Source organism: Typopeltis vanoorti, chromosome 15, assembly GCF_054136105.1.
Source record: "Typopeltis vanoorti isolate ZY-2024b chromosome 15, IOZ_Tvanoo_1.0, whole genome shotgun sequence".
NCBI classification, from domain to species: domain Eukaryota; kingdom Metazoa; phylum Arthropoda; class Arachnida; order Uropygi; family Thelyphonidae; genus Typopeltis; species Typopeltis vanoorti.
Genome location: NC_143563.1, coordinates 43654820 through 43678066, shown reverse-complemented (window position 1 = coordinate 43678066; position 23247 = coordinate 43654820). Strand labels below are relative to the sequence as shown.

The 23247-nt window shown below is 36.5% G+C and overlaps 1 protein-coding gene across 3 annotated transcripts in view; it reads right to left on the bottom strand.

Moving 5' to 3' along the window:
* LOC150098713 (uncharacterized) overlaps positions 1-23247 on the bottom strand; it is a 160431-nt gene that overhangs the window by 103032 nt on the left and 34152 nt on the right. For all 3 annotated transcript variants that reach the window (XM_090404805.1, XM_090404803.1, XM_090404804.1), the window contains exon 3: positions 12285-12486. In XM_090404805.1, coding sequence (XP_090260931.1) covers positions 12285-12486 — 202 coding nt within the window. The remainder of the gene's footprint in view (positions 1-12284; positions 12487-23247) is intronic.

Sequence of the window (23247 nt, the reverse complement as noted above, 5' to 3'; positions counted from 1 at the left end):
TTTGTGTGTAACAGTGTTTGCCTCCTGCAATGAGTCTTTTGACTCCGTTGAGGTCTGGTGTTAATAATAATAATAATAATCAGCAAATATGTTGCCAATATATTTCATGCTTGAGGGAGACGGAAGGAAACAACATTGACCATCATAGTAAATACTGAGAAAACACTAAAAGTTGATGAATGTGAAGCGTTTAAAATGCTGAAGTAAGTCAGATGTTAATAAGGGTTTATGGTGAGTTATAATAATAATTATGGCAGACTTAAGAGTCATCTTAGAGCAATGCCATGGCTTGAGAAGCTACAAAGAAAGAATGTCAGTAGTGCATGGAAAGTGATCAGAGGTTGTTTGCAAGAAGCAGTATTGGATTGCATACCCAATGTCAGGAGGATTAACCAAGTGGGAATTAAGTGGATGAGCAGAGAAATAAAGCAAGAGCTGTAAAAAAAGAAAACACTGTAGAGGGAATATAAAGTAAAAGGTGATCAGCATACTCATGAGCAGGACAAGGGAAGTCTGGAAAGTTTTGATAAACACCTAGAACAAAAATTATATTAACGCAACTGATATAACCACAAGAAAGAACATACAAGGATATAAGAACATAAGTTACCTTCATAACTCTGCTACTACTATGTTCTTTCTTGTGGTTATATCAGTTACTTTAATATCATTTTTGTTCTAGATGTTTATCAGAACTTTCCGGATCCCCCTCGTACAAAGTACAAGCAATAAGAGTGATTAGTTTGGTAAGAAAGGCCAAATAAGATTATGAGAGAAAATTAGCTAAGCAGGCCAAAGTAAATCCAAAAGAGTTTTTCTGTTATGTAGCAAGTAAGAGGGAAAATGGCTATGGTAGGATGACTTTAAACAGTGCTCATGGTAGGAAGGTGACAGAGGCAAAAGAAGTAGTTGAGTTGGTGAGTGATCATTTTGCAAAGGTGTATCATCAAGGTGGAGATTTTGCATTTGCTAATGTGACAGAGATGCATATCAAAATTGAGGTAAATGAAGAGGAGGTGTTCAGCATATTGAAAAATATGAATGTGAACAGGGCATTGGGACTGGATAGCATGACAGCCCATGTACTATGTGAATGTGCAAGAGAATTGTCATTGCCTCTAATGAAGTTGTTGAATCAAAGTCTCAGCTCTGGCAGGGTTTTGGGGAAGTGGAAAGAAGGATAAGATAGTTCTATTTCATAAAGGTAGTTCCAAGACAGAGGTAGCAAACTACAGACCAATTCATTAATATATCAGGAGTAGTTGTTAAAGTATTGGAAAAGTTGGTTAGAGATAAAATCAAACATTTTATCTCTAAATGATAAGTTTTTCATCATCAGTTGTTTGCTGATGATGAAAAACTGGGTACAGCAATAATTGATAAAGGTGATGTAGATATCCTGTAGGATGATATAAATAAATTGGCATTGTCGGCAAAGAATAATTACTGTCAATTTAATGTTGCAAAATGTAAGGTTATGCACTTCAAGTTGAAAAGGTTGCATATGGTGTATCATATTGATGGTACTGGATTGCATAAACTGATGAGGCTAGAGATTTGGGGATAATGGCCGACTGAGAATTGAAGTTCAGAGGGCATATTATAAAAGTTGGCTCAAATGATTACTTAAATACGCTAGCTGAAAAATGTGCTAGCAAGTAAGGATAGGGAAGTTATTATTCCTCTTTATAATACTGTGATTCGGCCATATCTTGACTATTATGCACAGATTTGTTCACCTGGGTTTCTTTGGGACCAGGAGGTGGTAGAGAAGATTCAGAGACGAGTGACTAAGTTGGTGAGAGGTCTGTGGAATGCTCCCTATCAGGATAGGTTGAAGGTTTGTGGGCTAGTTACGAAGTTTACTTGATAGGCAGAAAAGAGGGGACATGATACAAACTTTTAAGATATTAAAGGGGATTTATAAGATTGATGCAAAGAGAATTTTTCAATATATGACAAATAACCAGAGAACTAGCGGCCATCTGTGGAAGTTGTAAGAGTGTGGTCAGTAGGAATGTATGGACTAGATTTTTTGCATGGAGAGTGGTGAATGAGTGGAATGGATTGCCAGAATTAGTTGTGAGTTCTGTAACATTGAATGAGTTTAAGGGAGAGGTATACATGAGGTTTTGTGTGTTGTGTATATAGTAGTTAGTTTGGATCTCCCACAATGAGTCTCTGAACTCCATGGAGATACTGTATAATAATAATAATAATAATAGTAAGACTTTTGGCTGGATTAGGTATGATATCACTGCATTTATTAAGGAAGTGAATGATTGAGATAACAGTACCCTTAACTTTGTTCAGGTATGGTTATTTTCATTAAGCGTCTTGTGATAATCAGAGTTCTTGAATAGAAAGTGGAGGAAAATAGTACCATCATATATAGGGTGGGTGGGAACAGATCCAAAGAAGTGTTGGCAAATGATATGCGGTTTGTGTTTTGGGCATTGGTGGTACAGCCAGTTCTCACTATTGCAAAGTCTTAGGGAATAGTTTATTATGGTGGGTTGTTTGCTGTAATTAATTTTTTTAGCATAGAATTGTATCTATAAGTGCTCTGGTTGAGACATTTTGGTAATTTATTATAGTGAGTTTGTTATAATAGCAATTGCTATATTGAAAGATCATTTATTAAAGGTGTTAAAGAAACTTACTAAAATCATTTTAAAATTAAAATAAATAAGAATAAGAGGCTTTGCAAAGGAGCACATGGGTTTGTTAGAGGATGGTCTTATTTCAGTAATCTAGTTATGTATTTAAATTGTACATATTTGGTCTGATGTATTAAAATAAAGAACTTTTATTGTTAAAAGACCAGAAGATAAATGATAAAATATACAAAAAGCCAACAAGTTTCACTAGCCACTGTCTAGCATTTTCAAGGCTGAACTGGTGAAAACAGCTAGTGAAACTTGTTGGCTTTTTGTATATTTTATCATTTATCTTCTGGTCTTTTAACAATAAAAGTTCTTTATTCTAGTTATGTATTGTTATTACATTATGCTACATAGCAACATAGAGAGCTCTGCTCACTATAATTGTTATATAGTAGGGTAACAACTATAGTGAGCAGTTGGATATTTTTTCACTTGATTATAAATTAAATTAATTAAAGTTTGCCAAGAAATTATATTCTTGTTTAATCCTTTATCCAAGTGTAATCGAACAAAGTTATTTATTATTATTATTATTATTATTATTGTACAATTATTCTACCTCCATGGAGTCCAAAGACTTATCTTGGGAGACCCAAACTATCGACACAATCTATCATAACCTCTCCATGAACCCATTAACATTCAGAGTACTCACAACTGATACTGGCAACCCATTCCATGCATTCACTGCCCTCCAAGCAAAAAATCTAGACCTCACACCCCCTACTTGATGACTTCTTGTTTTGCCTCTAGGCAAGTTCTGAAACATTTCCCCTGCATCAATCCTATAAAATCCTTTAAGTAACTTATAAGTTTCTATCATGTCCCCTCTTTTTCACCTATCAACCAACTTCTGCAATCCACACACCCTCAATCTATCCTCATAGGGAACTCATGTTAGAGGCTTAATGGAACGAAAAACAGCAGCGAGAAAGGATTTAAAATATTATTTAATTCTTCCAATATTTTGTCTCAGTTACTGGGACATTGTCAAGGAGTGCAATATGATACTGGTAACACCACACACACAAAGGCAACACAAAACTAAGTGAAACACATGGACAAAAGACTAGAGTCCTAACTAGGTGGAGCACCCTCTGTGGACACCTGTTGGTAGCCTAGGATGTAAACTGGGATTTCGAAGTACTAGTGTTTTCCATATTTTGGGAAGTTTCATGCAACCATATTTATTTAAAATAGGCTGATTTTTGAGACCAGATGCACATTCCAAAAACAGTCTTTCTCTTCTAAATTACTGCATTGGAGCATGGTGATCTTTTTCCAACTGATTCTGAGCCATATCTAAAGCATGGTCCTCAAGGCCTGATTTTCCATAGTCATAACTGCAGATGTTTTTTTGTGCTCTTCCATGTAGCTGTTGGCTGATCTTCCTGTCTGTCCATAGTAAGCCAACTTGCAGGAACAGGTGACTTTATATACTCAAGGCACACAGAGAGGAGGGAATTAATCTTTAGTAAAACGTATAAAGGTAGCAAGCTTTTGGTGAGTCTTGAAAGCCATGAAGAGACTGTATTTCTTTAAGACTCTGGCTATTTTTTCTGAAGTGCCTTGGACATAGGGGTACTGATAGTATTACTAAAATCTTTCTGAAAAGAAGATCGAGGATTCTGGAAAGGATTGATTATTTTATTTTTATACTGTGGGAATGTAGCCATTAGATAAGGTGTGGTGAATGTGATTAAGCTCTGCTACCCAATGGTAACCTGTCCTTTTCAATATACAAGTAGCCCACCCACACAGGCAGATACATTCACAAACTTTCCCATCCCTCCCTGCCTATCAACAATATGGTATCATTAAAACACTAACCCAGTAGAGCCTATAACCTTTGTTCCAATGATGTCTCAGTGACTGAGATGAAATAGTGGAAGAATTAAATATTTTTAATACTTTCTCAGTGCTGTTTCGTTTCATTAAGCCTTTGACATGCGTTTCACCCAGCACCTAGGCCTTAGCTCACAGAATGCAAATCACTCACCATCATGGTCACTCATCTCTGAATCCTCTCCACCACTTCTACATCCCCAAGAAACCCTGGAGACCAGAACACAATAATTCAGTTGTGGCATATCAAAGCCTGATAAAAGGAATAACTTCCTTATCTCGACTTGTTGGTGCATTCTTCAGTATATACAAGTAATCTTATGAGCTACCTTAGCAACCTTAGTGGTATGTCCTATAAACTTCAACCCTCTTACCACCACCACCCCTAAATCCCTAGCTTTATCTATTTCCTGGAGTGCAACTCCATCAATGTGGTACACAGCTTGTAGTAGATTTTTCCCAAAATACATAACTTTAGATTTCTTCACATTAAACTGATACCTATTATCTTTTGTCCACACTGAGAGCCTGTTTAAATCATCCTGCAAGATTTCCACATCACCTTTATTAACTATTATTTTCCTAACTTTGCATCATCAGCAAACAACTGAATATTTCCTGTCAGGTTATTTTCTATATCATTTATGTACGAATTAAACAGCAATGGTCCCAGCACTGAACTTTGTGGTATGCCACTACTGCATTCTGCTCCTTCACATACCATGTTTTCATATCTGTCCGTCAGCCACCCTCTTATACACATAAACAGTGTCATATCTTTCCCCATTTGTTTTAATCTGCATAAAAGTTTCATGTGGTATTCTGTCAAATGCTTTTGCAAAATTCCAATAGAATCATCGTATAGCCATTTCCTTTATCCAATTCAGCTGTTGCTCTATTATTAAAAGAGTGACAACTCAGATGGATAAAGGAATGGCTACATGGTGATTCTACTGGATTTGATTTACTTCACATAGCTTTGTGAAGGATCAGTCATGCATTATTAAGGCATGACCAACCATTCAGAAAGCTATGTTACCCCTCATGGAATACCATATTCTTATCCACCCATTCTTGAATTCTCTTTTTGACCAATACTTTTACAATCACTCTTGAGATAGTGATTGGTCTATAATATGCTGCTGCAGTCCTAGAACCTTCCTTATGCAAATGAATTATTTTGCTTCCCCCTCTCTCTTCAATCCCTTGGAGCTCTACAAGAACTAAGACTTAAATTAAAAAGCCTATAGTCAGAGGTATTGCCAAGTTCCTTTGTACATTCTCTCAAAACGCGAGCTGATATCCTGTCTAACCCCACAGCTGTATTTACAATGAGAATCTGCAATAGCTTAAGAACCTTCACTCCTATTCATCCACCTCTGCTCCCACATCAGTCCCTGTCATATGTCAGCATTACCCACACTTGGATGATATACCCTTACACGGTGCTCATTCAGTAACCCAACTATTTTATCTACTTCTATCACCTAATCACCATCAGCACTCATTAAGGTTATTCTTCCATGGCTATTTTCCCTCTTACTTGCCATACAATGAAACAACTCTTTGGGATTTCCTTTGACCTGCTTGGCTAGTTTCTTCTTGTAATCTGATTTTGCTTTCATTACCATGCTGCTTACCTTTCTTGCCTGACCCCTCATACTCTTCATATGCTTGCTGATCAGCTTTCTCCTTATGTTTGTGTGCCAAGTTGGTCTCCCGGATTCCAAGGGGATAAAGAAGCTGTGGAAAGGGTGCAAAGAAGAGTTACAAAGATTATATCCAGATTATGGGATTTAGATTATGAGGGCAGATTGCAAGTATGTGGATTACAGACTCTTGTTAATAGGACAAAGGGGAGTGATATGATAGAGGTCTATAAACTTTTGAATGGGTGTTATAGGATATCATCATCTTCAAATTCCTGACATGTACCCTCAAGAGGTGTACAGGATATGATAGTACTACATGAAAAATTAACTTCCTATCTACAATTTTCCTCCAAATCAGTCTGTTACTTGTCAAGACTCCAATATTATCATTATCAGATCTTATATTTCTATTGTCTAAGGCACATTGTACCGTATCAATCCATCTATATCTTGGTCTTCCTCTGGGTTGTTTTCCTGCCAACCTGGCAGAGAACACTTGTTTTGCTAATCTTTCCTCGCCCATTCTATTTAAGTGACCATACCACCTGAGATTAGCTTTGCTAACACATTCCTGGATGCCGACAATGTCAAGTTCTTTCCTAATATCCTCGTTTTTAATATGATATTGCCATTGATGCCATCTGTTCATGCCTCTAATCTTTCTCAGGACTCTCATATCTGCGGTCGCTAGTCTTTGGTCAAGTGTTTTACTTCTGACCCAGCTCTCAGATCCATAAGATAAAACTAGTGTGAACACTGTCTTGTATACAGTGTTCAAATAATTTAGTATTCCGACTAATTTCTCTCTTATTCCATATGAATTTATTCAGTTGACTTCCCACCATATCAGCTTTGTTGATTCTGTTGTCTATTTCCATATTTAATTTACCATCTTCAGTAAAAATCGTGCCTAAGTAGCTGAAATGTTTTACTTGTTCCACAGGTTCTCCATTCACAACACAGTTGACATTTTCAACAATTCTACCTATTTTCATTGTCTTTGTCTTTTTAATGCTGACCTTCATACCATATCTATTACAACAGTTATTCAGTTTAGTCAGGGAATCTTGCAAACTTGTAGTGGATTTATTTAGAAGTATAACATATAACATCGTCTGCATAAAGCAAAGAGCTGACATTAACATCTCCAATTCTGATATCATGTTTAATACCACTTACCTTCATAATGTGATCCATATAGATAATGAATAACAGAGGGGATAATGTACATCCTTGTCTCACACCAGATTTAACATTAAACCATCTTCCTGTACTTCCTTCAATTCTAACTGCAGACTTACAACTCAAATACATACTAAGTATTGCTTGATATAATGCCCCATTGACACCATATAACTGTAGCATATTGAATAGCTTCTCCCTTGGCACCTTGTCATATGCCTTTTCCAGATCGACAAAACTTAAATTCAGATCTTTGTTATATTCCCATGCTTTCTCAACTATTTGTCGTAAAGTGAAGAACTGATCCTGACAGCCTGTATTTGGCCTGAATCCAGCTTGTTCTTCACCAAGCTTTTTTTCACACAAATCTTCTCAACTGTTTCTCAAGTATACTTGCATAGATCTTGCCAGGAACACTCAGTAGGAAAATACCTCTGTAATTCTCACATTCAGTTTTATTTTCCTTTTTATATATGGGTACTATTAGAGCTCTGCTCCAATCATAAGGAATTCGTCCCTCTGTCCAGGCCTTCTGAACTATGCAGTGTATAAAAGTCTTACAGCCACTGTAAGACTTTTATATCACCATACTTCAGCATTGCTGGTCGAATATCATCTACTCCTACTGCCTTTCCACATTTCAAGCCTTGGATGACTTTTTCTACTTCAAGTATGAATATGTATTCCTGACTGTATGCCTGTTGAGTGTTTTTTACTACTGTGCTATCACTGCTTGTTTCATTTAGCAATTTTTCGAAGTAATTACTCCATACTTCAAGGATATCTTTTTCTCCTGTTTTCATGTCACCTTTATCATCTCTAACTTCTTTTACAGCACTCTTTCCTCCATTTCTATGCCTCTTCAAAAACCTCCAGAGTTATAGGATATCGTCTGATGAAATTTTTTATTATATGGAAGGTGTGGAGAGAACACAGGATAATCCATGGAAGTTAAGTTTGTTCACAGTCAAGAAAGAGGTAAGAACTAGGTTTTTCTCTCATAACAGTGAATGAGTGAAATAATTGACCTTTAGGAATAGTGAGTGCATCTAGTGTGAATGAATTTAAGGAAAGGTATGACAGTTGGTTTGGATGATTTATAGCCTCCCTCTATGAGTCCTTGACTCCCTGGAGGTCTCAGATAATAATATACCCTCCACAACAATTTCTTTTTTTGCAGCTCATGCTTAATAATAGTACTCATCCATCTACTCCTACCTGATATACCCTCCTTACCATAGGTATATAATTTAGTATTGCTTCCCCTAGATTCCCCTTAACTATTTCCTATGCATTAGTAACTATCTTATTCAATATATATTGCAGGACTTTATGCCATGACACAGCTTCAGCTTCCTCCTAAGTTTGTCATAATCACTTGCTTTGTATTTCAATATTATACACTGAAAGACAGATATATGCAGGTCAGGGTCGGCGAAACAGTTTCGCCCAGACACAGGATCTCAGCAGGCGTACCTCAGGGATCTCTTCTGGCCCCTCTCCTCTTCTCAATCTACGTAGCGGACATCCATCTGAACCCAAGAACAACATTCACTGCATTATACGCAGATGATACTGCACCGATGGCAAGATCTCTGATCCCAAAACTGGCAACTAAAAGACTTCAAACCAGCATACACACTTTAGAAAAGTGAATGGCAGACTGGAGGATCCAAGTTAACCCCCAGAAAAGCTCAGCTATATTGTTTACTAGAAAGAAAATCCATACCATGGAGGACATTTATTTATTGGGAGTAAAGATTCCATGGCAGACTGAAGTTAAATATCTTGGCGTGATTCTTGATAGTAAACTCCTATTCAGCAAATACATAAGTTACATTACCTCAAGGACATCCAAAGTCTTAGCACAGCTCTACCCTATGATCAACAGACAAAGTAAACTGCACATGCAAACGAAATTAACACTTTACAAGATGGTAATTCGACTGGTCGTCACTTACGCATCCCCAGCATGGAGCCACACTGTAAATTCAAACATTCTATAACTTCAAAGATTACAGAATAAATGCCTGAGGATGATTCTGGATGCCCCTTGGTTTATAAGAAACATCCAGATCCATAGAGAAGTTAATATCCCTTATATCTCTTCCCTTCTCCTTAATCTAGCTGAGAAGTTCTTTATCAAGACAAGCATTCATCCTAACCTGTTAATCAAGGAAGCCTCGGAATATAGTGAAGCGGAAAGTTACAAATATAAAACACCAAAATCTATCTTAAGTTCAGCTGAACACAGCTAACTTCACTGCCCACAATGGGCGAGCATATAGCTCACAAACACTCCATTCCAAGTTCTTTCATTACAGACAAAGGGGAATATGAAAAGCAATTTTGCTTCACCCATCTAGCCAGAAATGTTAATCGTCATACTAAGGCAAATAATGTGAAGTCTACATACAAGTGTGTGAAGTATCACAAAGATACTTCATGCACAATTAATTCTTCTCTGAGACATTAGAATCTGCTACACATGACTCACTGGTATCATATCATTCAACCAACCAACCACTCTTTTATCCATCACCATACTCTCAACTTTAACATTAAATTGTCAGGTGGTATTCTATTAAATGTGTCAGAGAAAGCTAAAATATTAATTCACATATGCAATATATTATTTGCATATGTGAAAAGATGCCAAGAAATTATATTCTTGTTTAATCCTTTATCCAAGTGCAAGTAAACAAAAGATTAAAATAGAATATAATTTCTTGGCATCTTTAATGTAATGGGCAAAGTAGTAATAATACAATGCATATGTATATTAAATTTTTAGCTTTTTCTGACACATTTAATAGAATACCACCTGACAATTTAATGTTAAAGTTGAGAAGAGACCAGATGGGTGAATGATAGATACTAGTGAGTCATGTGCAGCAGATTTAATGTCTCAGAGAAGAATCAATTCATATATATATATATATAAATATAGTTTAGAGTTTTTGGGGAGATAAGTTGCTTGTAGGTGATACTAAATTGGAAGGGTAATGGCAGAAAATTTGGATGTACTGCAATGTTCTGCAAAGAGGCTTTGAATAGGTTGATATTGTGTTGTGGGCATATAAATACTAGTTCAGTGTTGCCACTTACAGGCATATATACAATAGTAAGTCGAGATGGAATGAAGTCTATTATATTGATAAAATTTGGCTCCGTGAAGCAGTCAAGGCAAGGAATCTGTGCCTGTATAAGCATTGATCAGGTATATTTGAATCAATTTAACATTGACAACAACAAACATCATTATCAGAGAATCCAAATAAGAATAAGGTGTTGTGGTGATATGGAAGAAACAATGTATTGTATCAGGTCAATTGGATTATTTGGATCGCTATGCACAGATCTGGTTATCTAAATGAGAATAGAAACACTAAAGAAATTCCAGAGGCAATTATACCAAGACTGTTCTTAACTGCATTATAAGTTTAATATTATTATTATTAAACAAGTATCTCCATGTAGTCAGAAGACTCATTGTAGTCGACTCATTGTATCATACCTCTCCTTAAACTCATTCACTTTTCACTGGAACCTCTTTTGACTTCATGGAGATATATGTATAATAATAATAATAATAATAATAATAATAATAATAATAATAATAATATCTGTATCACACTGAAGGCTTGGGATGAATGTTGTCAAAAAGATGTTCTGTTCAAAATTCTCCACAAAGTAGTTGGCCAACCAACACAGTTAGTTTGCAAATTATTGGTGTCAGTGAGGCATGGTTAATATAGGTGACATACTGATCAGAATAGAATATAATGGTCATAGCGTTTTTCAAAAAGACAGAAAAAATAAAGGGGGGAAGGTATTACTGATGATCTGAGAAGAGTTGAGTTCCTTGATGTGAAACTTCAAGGAAGCAGTAGTGAAGATTTTTTTTTTCTTATATAATTGCCACCTGGCTGGCTAGGTGGTTAGTGTATCCACTCTCTAGCTGAAAAGCTGCAGGTTCAAATCCTGCCATGGGCATGGATGTTTGTGATTGTCTGTGAAAATACTAGTGGTGGTAGTGGGCAGTAGGTGGTGTTGGTGTAGATGATACAGTTTGCTGTAGTTGGTGGAATGAGTGGTGGAGATGGAGAGTTGTAGAGTAGGTGCCCTCCCTTGATAAGTCTTTGGACTCTTTGGAGGTGTCACGTAATAACAATAATAATAATAATTCCTGTATACGAAAGGCTGTATACCTATAGTACATTAATACTGTAGGTGGGCTAAAAAAAATTTTTTTTATTAATTTTTATTCTATTTAATTATTATTATTTTTTTTGTATGTTTATTTATTTATTTTTACCTGGTTCAGAAACCCTGGCTAGAGACCAAACATGGAACTTTCAAGCCTCAGGCGCCTGCAATAAGCCAGCTGGTGGTGTGGTGGTCTTATATGGTGATGAAATTCATTTACCACCAATAATAATTACGAACATGTGTGCCCATGGTAGGATTCAAACTTGTAGCCTGTTGGTTGGAGCATGGATATGCTAACCACTTGGCAAGCCCATTTGGTGTGAGTTTGAAGTTAGCAGGATGATTTTAAATAATTATTAAGGTGAATCAGGCTGATGACTAACAGGAGAGTGGACATGGGTGACTTTAATAATACCTTTGCAACGAGCTGCCCGTGTTTGTACTACGTTCTAGGACTACTTGTATTTAGCTCATGCTAGTATTCGCCAATACTTTTATAGTTTTTTATACTATATTCGGCATGAAACTCTCTCATTCCAATCTTTGAGTTTCTTATTCGGTTTTAAAACAATGTGGGATCTAATTCCCCTTAATTTAATTAATGAATTTAAAATTAAATTTAATACATTTTGTTATTTTAAAAAAAACATAATGATACAAATTTACCTATAACCATAAGAGTTAATAAATTTCATGAAAATCTGAAATTAATAGCATAATTACTTACCTGATCAAAATTGATCATTAAAGACATGTTAGGATCAAGCAGCATGCCAAGTTGAGGATTCCATCGAACTGCATCAAGAAACCTAGCACACATCAGCAAGAGATTATCTTTCCATTCATTTTTTTTACTTCTGGTTCTATTAGTTGCCTTTTTTAGTTTAACAACTAAACTGTTTATTTTCTTTAGCCAGTGATTAACAGTTCTGTTGTAAATATAAAAAATATATGTATATATTAAATTCATTATTCGTTCTTGAATTTTTTTTTTTACTTTAAAATTCATTTAATCTTTTATTATACTTTTCGCAAAACTGTAGCTCAACTTGTAGAATAGATTTTGTTATTCTACACCATTCATTGCTAAGATTTTACAGTGAACTTAGATTGAAAAAAAGTTATGAGAATACAGTAAGTAATGAAGAACATAAGATAGCCTTAATATCTTATTTCTTTATATCGTAAAGAGTAAGAAAGTAAAGATTGTGAGTCTGCTGCCTCAGTATGATGGGATGGAATTAAGAAGGACCATGATTGTCAATGAGAAAATTGTGCAGGAGGAGTGGTGTGCAGTTTATAGATGTGTGGGGTGAATTTGATGGATGTAAGGACCTGTATATGACTGATGGACTGCACTTAAATGGTTTTAGAGTTAGGAGAAAGTGTTGTTCAATGATAGTTTGGATGCAAACCAGAGAAACTAGAGAAAGATATTAGGGGAGGAAGTAATCCAGCATGTATCTACTCACCCCTGAGATAGATAAGTATGAATGCAGGAATGATTATGAAAAGCTGGATGCAGTTTCCCAAATTTCAAATCAGAATGGGCAGGTAATGACATTATGTAAGGATAACTGTGAGCCCAAGGAATGTTGAAATGCATGTACATGAATGCCCAAAGCATCAGAAATAAAGGAGAGCAGTTTTTAGCACTGGTCACCTCAACTTGGCCAAAAATTATTGGCATCAGCGAGCCCTAGTTGTCAGAGCATGTAATGGATATTGTATTTTCAGAGAAGACAGAAGAAATAGGGCAGGAGGAAGGGTATTATTAATGATAGCTGAAGAACATCAACCAACAAAATAAAAGTTAAGGAGGATTGTAGGAAGTGGATCTGATGGAAATGGTTCATCTGATGGTGTGTGAGATAGAGGCCAATTGGACAAAATATATTGTTGGTTGCTAGAAGAAAATGTGGACAACACGCATCAGCAGATTAGCACAATGAGTGCAGGCTGAGCAATTATCATGGGAGACTTCAACTATGATGATATACATTGGAAAGAACAAAGTGCCCATTGTAAAATGGAAATGGAATTTATACAGTTACTAAAGGATAATTACCTGAAACAGCACATGACAGAAGGGATCAGTGGTTTGAGAGTGTTGAATCTGGTAATAGCATCAAAAGATCTATCTATAACTCCAGTAGCAATTCTACCTCCAATCAGCAAAAGTGACCATGCAGTCTTGTCCTGGAAAGTTGCTTAAGGTGGAAATTTCAGTCAAGAAAGAGTTTATGCAGAACTACAAAAGCTGGTGATTATGACAAAGTTAGGAGGCATCTTGGAGCAGTGCCATGGCATAAGAAACTACATGGAATGAATGTCATTAGTGCATGGGAAGTGGTCAGGAATTGTTTGAACAAGGCAGTATCAGAGTGCATACCCAGGGTCAAGAGGGTAAATAGAGTAGGGATTAAGCAGATGACTAGCAATATAAAGCAGGAGCTGCAAAAAAAGAAAGCGTTGTGGAAAGAATATAAATAGCAAGGTGATCAGCATGCCCATGAACAGTATAAAGCATAAGCAAGAAGTTTAATTAGTATGGTAAGGAAGGCTAAATCAGATTTTGAGAGAAAATTAGCTAAGCATGGCAAAGTAAATCCAAAAGAGTTTTTTCATTACGTAGCAAGTAAGAGAAAGAATGATTATGAAACAATAACTTTCCTCTCTGCTGATGGTAAGAAAGTGACAGAAGCAGAAGTAGTTCAGTTACTAAGTGTTCACTTTGTAAGGGTACATCATCCATCATCTAGATCAGCGCTTCCCAAACTGTGGGCCGTGGCCCCCTTGGGGCCGTACGTTTTGTTGAGGGGGGGTGAAATAATGAAAACAATTTTAAAATGTTTTAAGACTAAGTAGATTTTTTTTTATTTTAAAAGAAACGTATTTAACTTTTATTATTTATTATTTCCTTTTTGTTATTTTTTATATTTTAATGGAAAAATTCACAAATTGGTGTCGGTTCACAAACTTTGATTCCTGCGTATTTCGGCACTTAATGAATATTAGTAAATATTGCTTATTCGTATGTTTCATTTCAAAGCAGTGGTTAATTGTATTTACTTCGAATGCTCTCCAGGGAAGCTCCAAATCTTCCTGTCCCTTTCATCAGGCGTTCGTAATCAGGGACTGTTGAAATTGACTTTATATACATATCAAAACTCGTTTTATATTACCACTGTCATCCGAGCTAGTTTTCTGTTACTAATAAAAATTTCGCATGTACTTCACACATGAAAAAAAACTTAAACAAGTTCATGTGGGGAGATAGTAACTCGCTTGCAGTGGTAAACAACACGCCCTCCCTAACAGCCACTATACTGCAGAGGCAATAAAAACAAGTACTTTTATTATGCCAGTGAATAAGATATGAGGAGTCTGTGTAATATATTTCTCAACAAATAGTGCAATTAGAGACAACTGGGATAAAAACACACTAATTAATGAATTACATGTCCCCTCATACAGAAACTATGCTGTATAGACTGAAACAAAACCATATGTTGCATGGGCAAACACAGTATCTAACTAAAAACTATTGTTATTAATTAGATGTGTGTGAGTTCGATTTCCCAAGGCAGCAATAAAATTCACTGAACGTGTTAAAATTCGTAAAAGTGTTAAAACTAAGTAATATATATATATATAATCATTATATATATATATATATCTATATATATAATGAATGTTATGGCAGTTTCCATATGGAATTCGGTTGAAGAGAGTTAGCATTTCAACTCAATTGTCAGTTATGCTTTTATCTTTCAGCTGCGCGATCTTTTGTTAATACCGCACCAATCATATGTACATTTTAATAACCTGCCTTTGCTGTCTGTTTCACGTTAGGCTTAATTACTGTAAAGGGAGAAAAGTCACAAAAGAGAAAAATGTTCCTGGTCCGGGGATTCCCTTATTCAGGTAATATTCACTAATTTCATGTTATCAGTCTGTGGTGTGCCAGTATCGGTAAGTGGTGATATTATTTGATCTATTCTACGTTAAAAAATTTAACCCTGAGATGGATAAGTGGCTGATAAAAAAAAAATCCCGCGAACAATCAGAAGAAGCAGAAACAGACTCAAAAAAAAGGACAGTATTTCATATTTTACCAGAACAGCCCACATCGTCTTCAGAACCAAACGGTAAGAGGCAAAAAATGTAATATATGCATTTGATTTTTGCAATATTCACTGTGTATGTTTTGTATTGAATATAAATGCAATAAATATTATAATAATATATCTCTCTATTACGATTTTTTTTCGAGGGGGACCGTGAAATATTTGAATTTTTGCAAAGGGGGCCCTGACATCCAGAAGTTTGGGAAGCACTGATCTAGATAATGACTTTGCAGTTACCAAGGTGACAGAGACTGATATGAGCATTGAGGTAGATGAACAGAAGGTACTCAGTATATTGAAAATTATCAACGTGAATACAGTAGTGGGCCTGGATGGTATGTCTGCTCGTGTGCTATGAGAATATTGCAAGTGAACTGGCAGTGCCTCTGATGAAGTTGTTTAATCTAAGTCTCTGCTCTAGCAAGGTTCCAAAGAAAGTAAGATAGTTCCACTACATAAAGATGGCTCCAAGACAGAAGTAGCAAATTACAGACCAATTAGTATCTCTGGAGTGGTGGTTAAAGTACTGGAAAAGTTGCTGAATTAAAAGTAAAATTCAGCAATAGGATGGATAGGAATATGATACTTTACAGAGCAGCATGGCTTTGTAACAGGTAGGTCCTGCCTCAGTAATTTATTCACATTTTATAATAATGTGACAGCAGAATTGGATAAAGGAAGTGGATATACCATACTGCTGGACTTTGCAAAGGCATTTGACAGAATACTGCATGGATCAAATTCCTATTTGCTCCAACATAAGTTGGAGCAAATAGGAATGGACATAATTCTGGTGGCATGGATAGTGGTGTGGCTGATAGATGGTGGAGTGGAATTGAGGCAAATGAGGGTGACTAGTGGAGTGCCCCAGGGCTCTACTATTTAATTTGTACTACTACTCTACTCTTTAATTTGTATATTAATGATATAGCAGAAGATTTGAAGGGGGGGGGCATTCAGCTGTTTGCCGATGCAAAACTAAGGAGGTAATAGCTGATAAAGGTGATGTAGATATCTTACAAGATGATTTAAATAAATTGGCAGTGTGGGAAAAGGGCAGTGGTTGTCAATTCAGTGTTGTAAAATGTAAAGTAATGCACTTCTGGATGAAAAAGATTACACACTTTGTATCATAGTGTGTAATCTTTGGTGGTACCAGTTTACAGGAAATTGATGAGGCTAGGGATCTGGAGGTGGTGGCTAGAGATTTGAACAGTGGCAGCTCGTGGCTTGAAATCGTGGGGGTGCTGCAACTTTCAAAATATACATACACACTGTAAGTACAGTGTATGCATGTTTGGATAAAATATCAAAATTATGGTTAAAATTTAAAAAAAAAAATTAAACATGAAAAAATATTTATTATCGATAAAATTATACAGTTTGGTATAATTCAAAATTACTTATAAATAAAATATATTCTTCTTGTTTTGTTTAATGAAAAAATATTGTTTGTTATCGATAAAATTATACAGTTTAGTATAATTCAAAATTACTTAAAAATAAAATCCATAAATAAAAATAAAAACCCCAATAATGTTCTAAAATAAAAACTATAACAAATGTTATGTTTTTAATTGTAATGTCCAAATATTTAAAGAGACGGAGTAAACACGATAAGCACTACAAACACTCTACTACTGGTGCAAACTGCATATAAACAACAGTGGAACTGCACGATGGACAGTGCCGCATTACGCTAATAGCTCGCATCTCACTATGACGTGCATATGCTTGCGTGCGTAGCAATATGACAGTGTGGTAAACACAGTGCTGCTAGCGTCCTTCGCCCTCCTAAATGCTACAAGATGGATTTTTATTATTTTTTATACAAAATAAGAGAATTGTATGGGATTGTTGATGGATTACAAGCAATAAATAAATTAATAAATATATTTATATATCGAGAAAAAATGGGGTGCTGCAGTTCCACAGTGCCTATGCACGAGCTGCCCTGGATTTGAAATTCAGAGGACATATTTCAAGAGTTGGCAAAATAGATCAGAGGATTGCTTGAATGCTGAAGAGCACAAATAAAGATAGGGAGGTTATTATCCCTCTTTATAAGGTTATGATTCTGCCAAACATTGACTACTGTACACAGATTTGGTCAACTGTGTTTCTTGGGAATCAGGAGGTGGTGGAGAAGATTTAGAGTTGAGTGAACAAGCTGGTGACAGGTTCTGCAAAATGTTCCCTATGAGGATAGATTGAGGGGGTGAGGGTTGCAGAGTTTAGCTGAAAGGTGGAGGATAGGGGATATGAAAGAAACTTATAACTTACTAATGGGACACTATAAGACTGATACAGAAGAAATTTTTCAATACATGTGGAGTAGGTTGAAAACAAGGCATCACACTTGGAAGCTGTCTAAGAGTGTGCTGACTAGGTTCTTTTCTTGGAGAGTGGTGAATGAGTGGAATGGATTGCGAGGTGGTTGTGAGCACCCCCAAGTGAATAGATTAGTTCAATAATAGATTGGGTCGGTCTCCTGCAATGAGTCTTTTGACTCCTTGGAGTGCCCATATAAATAATAATAATAAAAATATCAATATACATACCCCTAACAGAAAATTACAGAATTTACTAATGTCACGTTAGCTACCTCAAAGTATTAAATCCATCAAGTGAACAGATTATCTTTCTTTCTAATGATTTGCAACCATTTCTTCAGAATGTTAATATATAATAAGTGTATAATAGCAAAATAGATGACTCTGTAGGTTCTTAAGTGAGATTTAAATCTTAAGAATCACTTGGCCAGGAAGGTGAGTAAAATCTGCAAATTTTTCCTCACAGTATTGGCACATATGAATTATCATTGTGAACCAGTTATCTTGTGCAAAAATAAACAGAAAAGGTAGAATATCTTAATCATATTCAGAAAGCTGTAGCATTTCTATCTCTTCGATATCCTGAATACATCATCTTTCACAAAAAATGTTATCCAAACCATTATACTCTGGCTTAGTATTGACTATTACTGTCATAAGTCAAAGAATTCTTTAAGGGATGCTCGTACTACCACTTAAATTTACTCAGCTTTATTATTATTATTATTTTTTATTTGACACTCTATATAAGCCTGGTTGGCCGAGTGGTTAGCGTATCTGCTCTCCAGCCAAAAGGCTGCGGGTTCGAATCCCGCCGTGGGCATGGATGTTTGTGATTGTCTGTGGAAATACTAGTGGTAGTGGTCGGTGGTAGATGGCATTGGTGTAGTTGTGGTCAGTGGGTGGAGAGAGAGTCGTAGAGCAGGTGCCCTCCCTTGATGAGTCTTTGGACTCCCTGGAAGTGTATAATAATAATAATAATAAGTGCATTCCAAACATCTATTGCTTCCTGGATCTCACTCCCACTGATGAAACCTCATAAAATGTTGAAATCAGTCTAGGTCTTTATAATAATGCATTTCAGTACACACATTCAAAAGGGAGTGTCTGTGCATTATGGATATGGAGGCAATTGATGTGAAGTCAACAGTCTCTATATACAAGTGGCCTACTTGTGAAGATAATTCATGTACAAATCTTGTTGGCTTATGCTTGAGTAGAGCATTAAAAAAAATATATAATTTCTTGTCTGCTATAATTTACTTTGTAATCATATGAAAAAACTGTACAAGAATGCATTACATGCTGAAAACCTACTCCTGACATGCTTTCTTATGACATCTTTATGCAGTTTTTAGAGCTAATCTCTCATTACTACTCTTTCAGTCCTTTCAAAAATTCCTACAAATTTGATAAGCTCCTCTCAGTAACTTATTATATCTTGATCATATCATCCCCGTTTCTTTTCCTGTTTATCGGGCTGAGTAGTTTATACTCTCTCAATCTATCCTCATAACCTGAATCTCTATACTCTTTGTAGGACTTCCATATCATGATGAAAACTAAGTCACTAATTCTGTGCACAGTAGACAGATGTGGTCTGATCAAAGCAAGCCAGGGAAACAATTTCTCTTACCATTTTGACTCTACATGCCAACATCTTCCTCAAAACAGCAGTACATCATGTTCCCCATTACATCAAGATCACTTTCATCCTCTACTCCCTGCTGCATAGCCTATCAATACAGTATTCAGCCTTCCATCTCTGAATTCCAAAGTTTAAAAACTTACATTTAGCTGCACTGAACTGGTATTTCCCTGCTCATCACTACCAGTCCATTCACATTTTCTTGAGAGACCACCACGTGATTTAGATAAAATGTAGTATATTAAAAGCACACTTCAGATAACATAACTTTCCCCGGCCTAACATCCTTGGGAAACAACTATCTTTTCACAGCATCATTTAAATATAATATAAGAGTCCCATGATACCTCACTGGTTACTCTTCTCCTTTCAGATGATGGTCTGCCATATGAAACGATATGACAAGCTCCTCTCTTTCTCATAATCAGTCCCCAACCACTATCTGCACATTTGTAACATTTTAAAAGACTAATATGCCATTTGCTAGTCTGTCAAAATGCCTTTGCAAAAACCAGAAATATCACCTTATAGATTTCTCTTATCAACTTCTGCCATTACCCTTTTATAAAAAGTAATTAGATTGCTTAAACATCATCATTCCTTTCATGAAGAATCATGTTTCCATCCACCTTGCAACAAATTCAAATTTTAACTAATTTCTCCCAAACTTGAATTATTACTTCAGCAAAGTAGCGTGTAATTCAGTCTACTTTTTGTATCACCTTTGTGCAGTGGCACAAAGTGTGTATAGTGGCATTATTCGTTAAAACTACTGAATGTAGAGCTGTTTTATGGTTTATTTCACAACTGCATAAGATCCATTTCATTTTGTCTGCTATCCTTTTCTAAATAACTTAGGGAATTAAAACAACGTAGATCTGAATATAAATTAAATAATACTTTAATAACTGGAAATGAAGATATGAAGCTATCTTTCTCCTAGAAGTCCTGATAGTGCCCTCTGGCGGGCTAAGTAGGCATTCTTGGCCGTTGGGCTGAAGGTCTGCTGATGTATGCCTCCCAAATTTGGGGCAGTCACATACAACCAAATTTGTTGAGGTTTGGAGAGTTTCTTAGGGCAGAGGCTGATTCCATAAATAATCTTTCGAATTTATATTTGCTCCGGTGTATTATTTTTGCTTTCTTCCACCGTATTCTGTGGCGAGTATCCAGAGCATGGTCTGCAAGACCAGAATGGCTATATTTGTAAAACCGGATGTAGTCCTTGTGTTCAGAAATTCTGATATTCGCTGTCCTGCCTGTTTGGCCAAAGTACGACAGTTTACAACTGCAAGGGACCTGGTATACACCAGGTAGGTCTAGGGGAAGTGGTTGGTCTTTGGTAGAGCAGATAAGGGATGCCAATTTTCTGTAAGGCCTGTAACAGGAGGTGAGGTCATGTTTTTTTAGAATTTTGGTAATTTTTTCTGAGGTGCCTCGGATGTAGGGGATGATGATGGATTTAGAGTAATCTTTTTTGTGGAGGGGGGGAGGAGGGGGGCTGTGGTTTGTAGGTTTTAATATTTTTTGGATTTTTTTGGGGGGGGTAGCCATTGGCTGAGAAAGTGTTTAGGATGTGATTTAGTTCAGTGTTAAGGGCTATGTCGTTAGAACAGATTAGTTTAGCCCTGTTGTATAGTGTTTTTACCACTCCATATTGTTGTGAGGGGGGGGGTGAGATTGTTGGTGGATGTATCTGCCTGTATGGGTGGGTTTTCTGTAAACTGAGAAAACCAAAGTTCCATCAGGCTGGCCGGTGACTAGTGTGTCTAGGAAGGGGAGGCAGTTGTTTTCCTCTTTTTCCAGGGTGAACTTGATTCTGGCGTGTTGGTTGTTTAAGTGTGTGAGGAAGGAGAGGAGTGTTTCAGAGCCATGTGGCCAAATAGCGAACACATCATCAACGTAGCGAAGCCATATGGTTGGTTTTTGTGGGGCAGAGGCTAAGGCTTTTTCCTCAAAGGTCTCCATAAAGAAATTGGCTAAGGGTGGGGAGAGTGGTGAGCCCATGGCTGTCCCCTCTATTTGTTTGTAGAATTTTCCCTGCCAAACGAAATAGCCTGAGTTCATTGTGAACTGAAATAGGGCTGAGATATCGGGAGAAAATTTAGCTTGGATTAGCTCTAAAGTTTCCTTGAGTGGGACATTGGTGAATAAGGAGGAGACGTCGAAGCTGACCATTATGTCATTATGTTGGAGTGTAAGGTTTTCTATGCTGGCTTTGAAGTGGGCTGAGTTTTTTATGTGTGATGGTGTGTTGCCAGTATAGTGTGTGAGCTCTTTGGCTAAATGTTTAGCTAATTTGTATGTGGGGGAATCAATGCCATCCGCTATGGGACGTAATGGCACATTTTCTTTATGTATTTTTGGGAGTCCGTAAATACGGGGGGGGTATAGAGTTAAACGGTTTTAATCTGTTGGTAACTTCTACAGGCCAAGAAGTGACTTTCTTAAGGAGGCTGTGAAGTTTTCTTATTTGTGAGTTGGTGGGATTGTAATTGATAGGGAGGTAAGTAGCCCGATCTAATAGGAGAGCATTCAGCTTACCTTTGTAGTCCTTTTGGTTAAGTACTACAGTTGCATTCCCTTTATCCGCTCTGGTGATAACTAATTCTTTATTATTTCTCAATTCCTGTAGGGCTTCAAATTCCTTGTTGGATATATTGGTTTTGGGTGGTTTTGCTATGGAAAGGACACAAGCTACATCTAGTCTTACACTGTTGGCGATTTGATGTGGAAGGTGGCGGATTCCTCTTTCAATCTGGATCATAATATCCTCACTTGGTATTTTTTTGGGAGCAATGGCGAAGTTGTGGCCACGTGAAAGCACGTTGAGAGCTTCAGGCTTCAGGGTGACTGAAGAAAGGTTGATTACGGTGTTGGTAGCAAGTTCTGGATTGACGGTGGAAGTACTAATGTTAAAAAAAGAAACAGTGTGAGATAGAGCTTGTAGATTTATTAGAAGATTAAACAGACCAGGATGTTTTGCCATCAGTTAGTAAATGGCATCATCAAGAACAACCAGATCTGAACATATTAATAACTGTTTTGTTTTGTTTTTTTTAAATGAAAGCAACTGATGATAGGGTAATTAGTCATGCGTGTCATTAGATACATCATGCATATTATGTACATTGGTGTGTAAAGTATGTAGATGGTTCATCATCAAATCTTTCTGTGCCTACTGGCATATAAGACTGCAATGCTGGTTTTCCATCTGCCCTTGTCCCTCACAGCTGCTCTTGCCTCTGCACAGCTCGCCCATTTTGTCTCCTTCATTTCGGATTCCATCATTGTTCTCCAAGTTAATTTTGAGCGACTTCTAGAGTGTCTCCCTTCTGGTGTCCAACTCATTGCTACTTGGGGAATTCTGTTTATCCTCGTGTGAAGAACATGTCCAGTCCATTTTCATTTTCCTAGGCAAATCTCTTCATCTATTGACTTGGAGAAAGTTTTCTTTAAAAGTTCCTCACTAGTGATTGTATTTGGCCAGAAGATATTTAAAATTCTTCTTAAACACTTGTTTTGGAAAATGTCCAATTTATTTCTTTGTGCCTTGGTAAGTTTCCAAGTTTCAGAGCC